General features: G+C 45.8%; 1 protein-coding gene across 1 annotated transcript in view; it reads right to left on the bottom strand.

Annotated features, from left to right (window-relative positions):
* KCNK9 (potassium two pore domain channel subfamily K member 9) overlaps positions 1-12,220 on the bottom strand; it is a 95,225-nt gene extending 83,005 nt beyond the window's left edge. Inside the window, exon 1 of the mRNA XM_053395220.1 lies at positions 11,739-12,220. Coding sequence (XP_053251195.1) covers positions 11,739-12,021 — 283 coding nt within the window. The 5' untranslated portion in view covers positions 12,022-12,220. The remainder of the gene's footprint in view (positions 1-11,738) is intronic.
* Between the last annotated feature and the right edge of the window lie 888 nt (positions 12,221-13,108).

Below are 13,108 nucleotides of genomic sequence, written 5' to 3'. Positions count from 1 at the left end.
TATTGGCTCACTATCCTTTCTCGGGGGTGGGCTGCCTGCTTTACTGAGATGATGGCGATGGTGATATTACAGCGAAAAAGGCAAACCTTTGTTAAGAGGAACATATGGTTTTCTCAGTTGATTGGATGAACATAAAGCGGAGGAAAGGCATTTGACTCTGCCCTTTGGCGATGCTACTAGATGGCTGTGACAAAGTGGAAGATGGAAAGCATTTTGTAGAAGACCCACCTCATTATGGGATTGAAGTGATCTGATAACATCATACCCTCCAATATTTCTCCAATGAAAATAGGGACATCCTAAGGAAAAGTGACACATTCCGGGATCAAATCAGAGACTGGGATGGCATCTCTAAATCAGGGATGTCCCTGGAAAATAGGGACACTTGGAGGGTCTGTAACATCCAAAGGGATGATGTGAGCTGACTTGCAATCCACTTTCTCAGCATTCGGCAAGGAAGCCAAACAAACTGATGGTGCAGGAAGACAGTAGAATCTTCTTTCTGTGCTACCAATTTGATCCCACTCACTTTGTATTTAACACCAGCAAGACTAAATCAAATGAACAAGAAATGTTTGGTGTTATGTTGGAGGAGATGCCAGGAAACTGGGACTTACGTTCACATGTGGTGGGGGTGTAAATATGTACAATTTTTTGGGCAAAGGGTGCTTAAGGAGATAATCACCGGGTTAAAGCTGACCGAAAGTCCAGAGGTAGCATTGTTATCAATTTACGATGGGGTGGAAGGTTTGCAGGCTATGGAGGACTTGCTCACAAATTCATTGACAGCTGCACGAGTTATTACAGCGAGGAAGTGGAAGGTGCAAGCTGAATATAAAATGGAAGGATGGAACAAAGAGGTTGCAGGTATAGCTATTAATGATGAATTAACTTGTGTTGTTAAGGTAAGACGGGGAATGTGCAGGAGAAATGATTTTTAGGAGATATGGAAGGTATTTGGAGAATTTGTACTGTTAAAACGGAAAGGGGTCAAACCATTGGAAGAGGTGTTGAAATTTTGGGAGGTTGGATAGTTATAATGGAATGGTCTTGGGGGTGGGGTGCACACTTTATATTTTATTACTTTGTTAAAATAAAAAAATAAAATAACAATAATGAAGCTGGTGGGGTGGTGGGGGAGAGAAAGCATCAGTAAGGCCTACAGTGCCTGGTAGCAGTTCTGCAAGGCTTCAGTCTGGGACTTCTCCCAGTCCTATCATGAGATGCCGGGGAATTAAAATCAAGACCGTCTGCATAAAAAAGCAGATACACTGAGCTATGTCCCTGGGCACACTGTGGCCATGAACCTTTGGTGAAAGATCCGGGTTAGCCCTATGTTTCTGTCATCCATTGGTTGCTTCTGCTAGTTTTGGAATGAGAGAGAAAAGATGGCTTTCTTTTCTTTGCATTCCCCACACGAGCCTCCAGAAATAGCCAGTGTTTACTACAGTTCCGTGGCGTTAAATCAAGTATGGCTATCACCTCTAAAAGCCTGAGAAATGATCGAGTGTTATCCATAGTGGGAACTTGCTCACTTTGAAAGGGGGAGGGAGAGAGAGAGAGAGAATACCCAGTTTCCTTGCAGCTATAAATGGATTGCTCTAGACTATATTCCCAAAATACTTCTGATTCCCCGACAGAGGAAGCCAAATCTTGTGGGCATCTATATAAGCCCACAGATGTTGCAATCAGAATACATTATGGAAATAAGAACATTAAGCAAATTGTCTAAATCAGCAGCCCTCAGGAGACCCTGGAGCCAATTTGAACCCCAGTGTGCATCAGGTCTTCAATTTTTCTCCTCTTCCTTCCTTTCTTTTTTTTTTTTACTGGAAAAGTCTGTGTGAGATGTAAGAGCAACGCTTGTGTGCCCATTCATGTTATTTCGGGGTTATGAATGGGAGAATACAGTCAATCCCTCTAAAAGCAAACTCATCGAGTTGAGTAGCCTATCAGCTGGGAAATGAAGAAGAAGAAACACACACACACACACACACACACACACACACACACACACACAAAATAAGGGTGGTTTCTACCTTCCTAGTTGTACATATGAGTTTGTAAATTAAAGGGAAAATGTGTTTTGAAAAACTCTTAATGGGTGGGCAATGAAGCAACTCATGAACAGGATCTGAGCTCAGCCACACTATTCCCTCTTATGATTCCCAACAGCACTTATTCAGAGGCATACTGATTCCACCAGAGGACATGGAACACAACCATCATGGCTAGTTTTAAAGATGCTCAGGTTTTGGGGCGAAGGTCACTACTGCTGTGCAGCACAGCATGAAAAGGTGGAAGGAACAGGGGGAAAATGTGCCCCTTTCCCCTCCCATTCCCCGAAACTCCCTCCACTCCCATGATACTGAGCCTCTTGGGCTTGCTGATCAGAAAGTAGGCAGTTCGAATCTGTGAGATGGGGCAAGCTCCTGTTGAAAGTGGATAGTTAGGTACTGCAGTATGAAGGTAAACAGTGTTTCCGTGCATGCTGGTTTCTGTCACGGTGTTCGATTGCGCCAGAAAGAGTTTAATCATGCTGGCCACATGACCCGGCTCCTGCCAACCTAGCAGTTCGAAAGCATTGCCTGCATTGCACAGCCTCACATGGTCTAATGTTGTTGCAATCAGGGCTGCAGGAGGATCCCAAACCCTGAGATTTCAGGGCCCAAACCTGAGATCTTGGGGTGAGCCCTGGTGATGTCAGAGAGCAGCCCCTAATAATGTCATGGGGTAAGCCCTGGAGACAGAGGTTAATTGGAGCAGAGAGGGGAAGACTCTCCCCAAATGCCAATGGTGTAAATTGCAGCCAGCTCTGCCAGGCTGAAGCTTGCAAGTGGTGGTGGTGGTGGTGTTAAAGGCTGCCCGCCTTGAGATTCAATACCTCCACTTGCCACCTACAGGGGGTGAGGCAGATGTGAAGGCTTCTGCCAACCCTAATTGCAACACCATATGGGGAAGCCTAACCCACTTTGCGTTCATATCCAATCCCTGGCATCTCCAGTTAAAACAGGGACATGGGACAATTTTCTGCCCAAAGACTTCATTCCCTTCTGGACAATCCCATGCAAGTGGTGGGCAGGCCCAGGGGCAAAAATGAGCAAGGCAACCCATGCAACATTTAGGTTTCTCAGTAGGCAGGTTCCAACACACACACACACACACACACACACCTCGCTCTTCCATCCAGGCAGCAAGGAACACATGACAACCAGACAAACAGACTCAAGGAGTGTGCAATGCTGGACCAGTGAAGGAAGTGGCCTGGGTAAAGGAGGCTGGGGAGGTTGTGTGGCCTGAGGGGAGTCCTGAGGACCACTTTTGGCCCCCAGATCTGTGACTCTCCACCTCTGGGTTATTAGGACACCAGGTGATAGGAAAGGTCTCTGCCATAGGACCTAGAGAGCCAGTCAGAACAGACGAAACTGGGTGATGCTGATAACTAATCTGAGTTCACTGTGATCCTGTCCTGGCATGGTCACTAAATCCTGAAAAGGATTTAAAAGCTCAAAAGATGCAATGAATGAGAAAAGGCTGAAGGAACTCAGTTTAGCTCAAGAGAGAGAGAGAGAGAGAGAGAGAGAGAGAGAGAGAGAGAGAGAGAGAGAGAGCGCAACACACATCAAGGACTATCAGCAAAGTTATTTCAGTGGAGCTGGCATATGCAGAGTTGATATACTTTTGAGCTCCAGACAGCCCATAGGGGGTCCTCATGTTTGTAAGCACCCAGAAACACTGGACTTGCCACTGCTGGAAACAGCATGCTAGGCTAAAAGATTTTTATCTAGCCGAGCAACACCATTCTTATGCACTGTTGAACTTTGAATCAGAAAATAGAATCTGAAAACTAGATGAAGGTGAATGGGGTTGACATAGAGAAGGAGCAGACATTTTGCTCAGGTACAGAAATAAACAATCGAATTGTTCTCAATGCTCAGAAATCATTCTCTAAGAAACCTGTACAGTAATAAGTAAATTCCTTTAATCCCCTGCAGAAACTTTTTTGAACCACCGAGTCATGAAAATTTCATGAGAATCACTTCAACGCTCCCAGTGGAACACAGTGATATATTTTCTGCACAGTGATTGGGTGTGAGGAGGCAGGATTGTATCACAGCCTGTAGAAAACTTTCTTACCAAAAAATAAAAATTCAAAGAGTATGGCAATTGGGAGTCAGAAAATATCCTCCAAGGAACGGAATAAATATTTTGAGCCTCTGCTAATACCGGAGCTGACAAATTAGCTAGACCTCTCACCTCCCAGAGGGGGGGGGGAATCTATCACTGGTTAATGAAGGGAAGGTTGGGCTTCATTGGACGGAATTAACAAAAATTAGCCAAGTTTTATTAGTGCAATGGAGCTTGGAAGCTTCCCAATTCTACCGCCTCTCTTCTCATCATTTGTGAGTAATTAGCAATGACCACTCAGCATTTAGGAGAGCATTTGGTTTCCTTAACAGTGAGCAGCTGTATCAACTGACCAATTCAACCAGTTTAGCACCATTACTTCTTGTACGTTGGTGGTGCAAAATGGGTCTCTAGGAAGAAAAGTAATCTTTCCAACCTTTCCATTTCACTGGCATGGTTTCTTAACCAAATGCTCCCTAACCGGAGAGCTGGTGTGGTGTAGTGGTTAGAGTGTGGGACTAGGACCTGGGAGGCCAGGATTCGAATCCCTACTTGGCCATTAAGCTCACCCAGTGACTTCAGACCAGTCACAGCCTCTCAGCCTAACCTACCTCACAGAGTTGATGTGAGGTTTAAATGGGGAGGAGGTAGAGGAGGAGAACCTTGGATGCCATCATGAGCTCATTGTAGGAAAAAGATGGCATATAAATGCAATGGAAAAACCATCCGTTGACAGAAGATGGAATGGGGCCCAAGGCACATGACTGCAGCATCATATGAGAAGTCGTAACTTAGTGATGAAGCAGCAGCTTCCATACAGAAGGTCCCATGGCATCTCCAGTTAAAATAAGGACAGAGAAAACATTTACAGCCCCATGGCTTGCTTCCCTTCTGGACAGCTTTCCACAGTTCACATACATACATACATGGATCAAGCCAGAGGAAAAAGAGGCAGAGCCACAAATGCAAAATTGTCGAAATGTAGAGTTGGAAGTGACCCCAAGGGTCATCTAGTCCAACCCCCTGCGATGCAGGAAACTCACTTAAAGCATCCATGACAGATGGCCATCCAGCCGCTGCTTAAAAACCCCCAAGGAAGACATCCCTTAAGATTTTTGAAGATGGCTATCAAATCTCCTCTCATTCTCCTCTTTTCCAGGCTAAACATACCCAGCTCCTTCAACCGTTCCTCATAAGGCTTGGTGTCCAGACCCTTGTTCATCATGGTTGCAAATTTGCATTTGTAGAGTGCACTGTATTCCTCCCTCCCTTCCTCCCTCCCTCCCTCTCTCTCTCTCTCTCTCTCTCTCTCTCTCTCTCTCTCTCTCCTCTATCCATAATCCATAATCCAGGCAAGCAATATCAGAGTCTGAGGACACATTCTAGCCAGCCAAAAGGACTCAAGACCAGTCAGGGACACAAAGCAAGGTCAGCGAGCGAAGTGCGGACAGCATGCCAGACAGGAACTTGTGGCTTAAATCCCAGCTGCACTAGGATGTATCTCGAACCTGCAATTAACTCTCAGTCAAAAACTGCATGTGAGCAGTGAACTCATGAATCCAAATTTCCCAGGTGCTGCTTCTCTGTGGCAAAGCAGCAATGGGAGGGGATTGTTTGGATGGGAGAGGAGGCAGAGGGGCTAAAGGACATCTAGCCTTTTCATTGCCCACTTATTTTTATCTTTGCAACTCATGTGCAGACAGAGGAAGAGCAAATTATGAACATAGCCAGTTGCCTTATACTGAGTCAGTCCATTGGTCCATCTAACTCAGGAATGCCTGCACGGACTGGCAGCAATTCTCCAAGGTTTCAGGCAGCCCTACCCAGACTGGGGGATGAACCTGAGACTTAATGCATGCAAAGGAGTCACTCAGCCACTGACCTACAGCAGTTTCCCAAGTTGGCCAGTCTGAACCTCAGTTCCGTTCTCTGTAAAAGGTAAAGGACCCCTGACAGTTAAGTCTAGTCACGAACAACTCTGGGGTTGTGGTGCTCATCTCACTTTACTGGCTGAGGGAGCCGGTGTTTGTCCACAGACAGCTTCCGGGTCATGTGGCCAGCATGACTAAGCTGCTTCTGGTGAACCAGAGCAGCGCACAGAAACGCTGTTTACCTTCCCGCTGGAGCGGTACCTATTTATCTACTTGCACTTCAACATGCTTTCAAACTGCTAGGTTGACAGGAGATGGGACCAAGCAACAGGAGCTCACTGCATTGCGGAGATTCGAACCGCCGGCCTTCCGATCGGCAAGCCCAAGGCTCAGTGGTTTAGACCACAGCACCACCCACGTCCCTCCGTTCTCTGTAAATTGGGAGTATTAATGCCTTGCCTCAAGAACTGGTATGAGAACAAGTGCGGAGCCTCTTCAAACATTGCACTTGCTTTTCGACGTACCCCTCAAAATGCAAACTAAACTCTTCTTTAAAAACATACATGCACTAGTCAGAGTGAAAGAGTGAGGGCACGCTCAGCGAAAAAGCCAATATGTGAAATGCGAAAATACCTTTGAGGGACATGATAATAAGGATTTGGAAGCACCTTTATGTGGTCTTACATCTCTCTCACTCTCTCTTCCTTCAAATCCCTCTTTGGAAATGATTGATTTATTATTTAATTGAGGTTTGTTTATTAAAAGCCTTCGCTACTGCTTTTCCAGCAGTTCCAAGTGGTTTACATTTTAAAATGAATTAATTAATTGAAAGCACCTTCAAAAGAAAAAAAGGGGAGAAATCACAACATCAGCACACCACTGCAGATTTAAAGTAGCCACGGAAAGCCCTGTTTCCAGTCAAAAACCAAATAGAAGTAGTTCCTGCTGCATCTCTTTAAAAATTGCAGGGACTTAGCCCTCCTAACCTCTTCATCAAAACAGTGTCACAATTTGTGGTCTGTCGGATCCCATCTGCACTATTTAAAGCAGTATCATATCTCTTTAAAGAATTGTGGCGCTGAGAGTCGTTAGGCGACCCCCATTCACTTTGCAGGGCTACTCTTCCCAGAGTGGTTTAATTCTCAATCCTTCTTCCCAGGGAGCTCTGTGAAGGGAATAGGGTTCTCTTAAAAGCTCTCCATGCCATTTTAAAAAACTACAGTTCCCACGTTTCTTGGAGCAGGGAGCCATGACTGTTTAAAACAGTATTTTAAATGTATACTGTAGATGGGGCCTCACTGAGGAAACCCAGGTCTGGGCTGGCAGCAAGGATGGAAGAGAGAATACAACCTGCTTATTGGTCCATGCGGAGAACCAGCGATGATCCTTAGTGTGTGATGGTCTTGGGAAAGCTGGTGAAGATCTTTCACGAAACTGTCACTTCACTTCTGGGTCCCCAGGTACAACAGCAAAGGCTTGTGCTGGTCCTCAACTACAGCGAGGTCACAGTGGCTGAGTACACACTATGCGTTCAAAGCACACAGTCACTCCCAATAATCCTGGGAACTGTAGTTCATAGAGCTACAGCTCCCAGCACCCTTGAACTACAATTCCCATGATTCTTTGAAGGGGGTTGTAAATGTGATTCAGATGTGTACACAGCTGATAGGCGTTAACAGCGTTTGCTCACATTGACTCTTTGTTATCCTTGCCCCCTCCTCTCTCTTATGTGCCTCTATTCCCTGTCAGACTTGGAACTGTATGTTCCTAGGGGCACGGACACTGGTTTATGCTGTAGAGCATCATATACACTGACGGGGTTTCTGCAAATAAAAATGATGACAGTGAAACTCTAAAAGGTGGCATACTAAGGATTTCTGAACATAGGCAGCACTTTGGAACAATTTAAACAGGCATAAGGCAAACTCGGCCCTCCAGATGTTTTGGGACTACAACTCCCATCATCCCTAGCTAACAGGACCAGTGGTCAGGGATGATGGGAGTTGTAGTCCCAAAACATCTGGAGTGTCGAGTTTGCCTGTGCCTGATTTAAATATTTGCCGTTTTCAATGGGGCGGCGGTGTTGAAATATTTTGAACAGACACACCATAATCGCTAAACCTCGACCAACTTGCTCAGTGCCAGATGTCAGATTCTGCACCTGGGTAAGCTCACCTCTGGGACACTCTTATTTTCTTGCCTTTGATAAGAAGCCAATCCAGAAAACACAACCAACTGTTGTATTTATTGACATTATGCAAAATATGGAAATTTCAGATTGCATTTGCTAGTAAAAGCCCACTAGCTGTACCCTACGGAGGCACTTGGTGCCTTCTCATTAATGCATAAAATGTGCTTTTTCTTCCTGAGTTGTACTTAGGTGGTTTCAGAGAGAGAACAAAGTGTGTGCAAAGCGACGTCTTCAAGGTTAGTTTAAAAATAGAAACTTAAAAAAAAAACCCAGCCAAGCGGCACACTTGATGTCACTGCAGATTATTCTAAAATAACTTTTTTTTAAAAAAAAGTGTTTTCTCTAAAGGCCTAAAACTACTGAAGTGGAATAAACAAAACAGAAGCACTTTTTAAAGGTATAAATTAACCACACGTGAGAAATTGTTAATTTGTCCTCATGGGTTGGTAGAACTTGATATTCATTGAAATAAATGGGTCTGAAATTAAGTCAAGGCCAACTTGTCCCATTGATTTCAGCAGGACAGCAGCTTACTGAGACTGCAACCCTTTACATACTTACCCAGGAATAAGTCCCATTGAACTGAATGGACCTTACTTCTGAGCAGGCATGCATAGAATTGCACTGTTAGTAGATTTTCAGTGATAATGGTCCTATATACTCCAGCTTGAAGAGCACTCAAAACTATCTGGCTTATTTTTTTTAATCTATGCCTACAGCCTGGATGGAGGGGAGAGTGCCTTTGAGCATGAACAGAGTGCTTTTTCTCAATCCTAAGTAATCACAATAAGAGCGCATTCAGACACATTGGCTTAGCCCATGGCTTCCAAGTTGATTTGAACCTTGACACCTGTTGTTTCACAAATTAAGCAATGGAGATGTGAGTCACATTTGGGGTATAAGCTAGTCAAAGTTAACATTTACCTCTCCCATTGAAATCAATGGGACAAGAAAGTGTTTGCCTTTGAATAGGTCATGTCCATGGTTAAATTCAGAGTTCTCTTTCCACCAGGCTTCTTCCAATTATTCCGTGTGCTCTTTTAAGAAAGCTTTTGATCTAAATATCCAATATTTTTAAGTAATATGCAGGCAGGCAAACATGTATACTGAGAGCATTAAAACAAAAATCTTTTCATCCTTCTGCAACATATTACAAAGTATTTCAATTATATACTCACAATTTTAAATAAATACACAAGTTAAGAGACAGCAGATGTACCGAAACTCGTGAAAGGAAGTTATGTCATTGGGTCCAGCTAAACTAAACTAAACCCATTCAACAAACTATCATGACAGTGTTCAATACAATCATTAAAACATTATAACATTATAAAAGATGGAACTAATTTTTAACACTGGGTCAAATTAATTCTCTAAAAGCACTTGGAGAATTTTGGAACACAGAAATGAAGAAAACCATCAAATCTAGCATGTTGGGGGCCCCACTTTATCTAAATTATATAAGTTGGTATTTGAACGATTGGTCTTAATAATTGTATTATAAATTGGTATTGTTATAATGAGGCTATTATTGCACTGTGATTGAAATCTGATAAAAAATTACTGTATAGAACGATAAAAGCACTTGGAGAAGCAGAACATTCAGCAAGTGGAAAAATATCAGAATTAAAGCACAGGGGTGGGGGTTAATACTCTGCTGTGTTTCCCTCCCTGATTCCCCCCCACACCAAAAAAACCCCAACTTCACAAAGATTGTTCCAAAGCATTCAGGTTTTGATTTCCACCTTTTGATCTCCACAGGGTGGAGGGGAGATTGAAGTGAAGGGGAGACTCAGCAAAATAAGTCTCAGTTTTGGCCCCCAAAAGAAACGTTCTTTTTAAACAAAGTTAGAAAGGCATAATCTACAAAATCTCTCTCAGTGTCAGATTATCTCTCAAGCAAGCAATTTACTGCAGTGAACTGCACACCTTCCCCACCTTATAAGAAGGTGGAATGGACATTCTGCTGAAACCTGAGAGCTCCTTCATGTGTTAATGTTTACACTGGCGGTAATGATAGTGTCTGTCTCAATTAATAACGTTCTGTTCTTCGTGTCCTGTCCAACAGAACATAGTGCATGCATTATTAACCAACTATTGTGTTCAAGTGACCTGCTAGTGGTGTATGTTGAGAGAACATCTTCATTTTCTCATGACGTGCATCTGAATATACAAATAGGCAAGCAATAAAGCAAGTACAAAATAAAGTCCAGGGTCCAGGACCTATCTCTTGATACCTCATCAGGGCCTGAGGGATGAAATGTGCTATACACTGATTTTTTTTTTCATCCTGTCAAGCAATATTTTATTTTATTTTAGGAGAGGAAAACTTTATTTGGGTGATTCTGCACTTTTCCCAAGAGTATGGTACACTGCTAGAAAAACAACTCTGCCTTGTCAACAAAACAGTCGTCTAAAAAGTCATGTTACGTTCAGCACTGGGCAAGTTCTCTGATTCCTACTATTTTGCACATTGGACTGTCTACTCCGCCTTCTAAAATGAGGGGGAGGAGATTGCAACTAGACAAGAGGAGAGGCACGCAGACAAGGACCTGTTACTACTACTACTGTTGTAGAAGAAAACTTCTGGGGCAAATTGGCCTCTCCCTTCCCAAAGCAAAGGATCAGATGGAAAGATCTGGTCCACTAGTTCCCTGAATCATGGCAATCCAAGGCTTGGGTTACAGTGCTCAAACTATTAATGTGAAGATTCCCGAGTAGTGCAATTGAACTATTTCAGAGTAAATGGCAATGCCAGTTTACAAACCTTGGCTGTTTTTTCTCCCTAGAGTGAAAACAAGCTTCAAAAGAGACTTGCAAGCCAAGCCAATACGTTTTCTCAAAAGTATGTCCAACTGAGCTCATTGGAACTTGTTCCCAGTTATGTGTGCCTGGGATTGCAGCTTCAATTACTTTTAAATCTTAATTTATTGGCATCACCTTCCAAATATCATTGCGCAAAAACTTGCACATCATTTTGTTGCCTCCCTGTCATGAGTTGGGAAGAACTACTAGTGGTGCTAAATTCTGCCTTCAGAAGTTCTCAGTCACTCCACCCAATTCTACTAAGGTTTAATCTGGAATCTGGGGATGGGGGCAGAGAGACCTAATGTCCAACAAGTGTGAATTGAAACATTCAAATAAATTAATAGAGTAGGAAAGGGAGGGTCATTCGCTCTCCAACTTTTGGAACCAATCCCCACTGCACAGCTTCCTAAACCCATTTTTGTTTTACCCTGCAAATCCCACAGTTGCCCAGCTCCCCAAATCATCAGTTCACCCACCTCGCAGTAGACATCTTTCCCTGGGTAACCCGCTTTCATTTTGCATAACTCCTCAACCTTTGGAGCAGTCTGATCACATTTACTCATGCTTTTACGCACAGGTATATTTCATTTTCCATGTTAGCAGTTCAGCACCGAACAGCACCCAAAGTTTAGGAAGCTTCCCTTCCGACATCCCTCTCCTTGGCATCTCACAGCTTCTCAACTCTTGGCGCCCTCAAACCTTCCACTCGCACCCATCCCGGCATCGCGCGGGGGACTTACCTATGGTGGTGATAACTGTGATGGCAAAGTAGAAAGACCCTGCGAATTTCCACTGGACCCCGGCCCGGTGGGGCTCCAACTGCATGATAATCTCCTCCAGCTGCTGGTAGTCGTCGTTGGTGATGTTGTACTTCCCCTTGAGCCGGGTCTCCTCGGCTTTCAGCTGCTCGTCCTCGCGCATTTCGTGGTCGGACTCCAGGGCATCAAAGACGGCCGCCCCCACCAGCAGGTAAGTGAACGTGCAGATGATCAGGGAGAGGGTCCGCACGTTCTGCCTCTTCATGGCCGCCAGGAAGGGCCCACGGAGGGGACCATGTCCCCCCCTGGCCGCCCGGAGATCCGACAGGGTGCAACAGAGGCAGCCGCCGAGCGAGGCGAGCTGCAAGCGGCGCCTGGCGGGGCTCGGTGGGCTTCCTCGGGGAAGCTGCTGTCCTTGGTGCTGAAAGCGCGGTGGCGGCGGCTGCTCCGGCTGCTGCTGCTGCCGCCGCTGCTGTTCTGGCTGCTGCTGCTCTCCGCCTCGCGGATCGGGCTCCTGTGAGGCGGACAGGCACAGAAGGCTGCTGGAACGTCTCGACCACGGACCTTGCAGCCGGCAAACTCTGCGCAAGACCTGTCCAAACCAAGCTGTCCCGGCGCGCAGGGCCATCAAGGGCACCTCTTCAGGAAACCAGATCTTGCCCACCCGAGGAGTCGAAAGGAGGCTCAGCCCGAAGACCAGAGGCAGGTCCCCCCCTCCACGCCGCCGCCCACAGTTTTCCCAAACTCCCAAAAACTCCCTCCCCGCCCTCTTAGCAAGGGAAAGCCAAGAGGGAAGTCGAGTCCGTCGGGGAGAGCGGATCGTCCCCGCCCCGCCACCTGTCTCCCCGCAATCGCCCTTCCCCGCTCGGGTTGGGGTTTATTCCGGACTTGTCGAGCCCCGGGGGGAGCGGGCTAAGAACGCGAAGAGGGGTCCCATCAGAGGGGCGGCGGGACGGCGGGACGCCCCTTCCAATCCATGTGCGACTGAGCTGTCCCTCCCCGGAGAGGCCAACTGGTCCCGTCTCCAGACGTGGTCGGTCCAGGTGTGCGCCGGTAGGATGCGGGCACAGCATCAGCCACGGCCCAAGAAGACTTCTTTTTGGGGCGCTGCCTCTTTGGAACGGAGAAAGAACTTCCGGTAAGTGGGGAAGGAAACTGACCAGCTTGCAAGCGCCACGGCGGCTCTCCCCCACCCCCAAATGATGCAAATTTTCACCAGGCACGCGCACAGGCACACACGAACATGCACACACACACACTTCTGCAGGCTGCTGCTTCCTTCGAGCAAAGCCTTCAAGTATGATCAGCAGCAATCTTGAGGCAGATCGTTCCAGGAGTCGCCACGAGGATCA

Source organism: Podarcis raffonei, chromosome 7 (genome assembly GCF_027172205.1).
Source record: "Podarcis raffonei isolate rPodRaf1 chromosome 7, rPodRaf1.pri, whole genome shotgun sequence".
Classification (NCBI taxonomy): domain Eukaryota; kingdom Metazoa; phylum Chordata; class Lepidosauria; order Squamata; family Lacertidae; genus Podarcis; species Podarcis raffonei.
The sequence above is the reverse complement of the archived record's forward strand: the minus strand, read 5'-3'. Positions and strand labels throughout refer to the sequence as shown.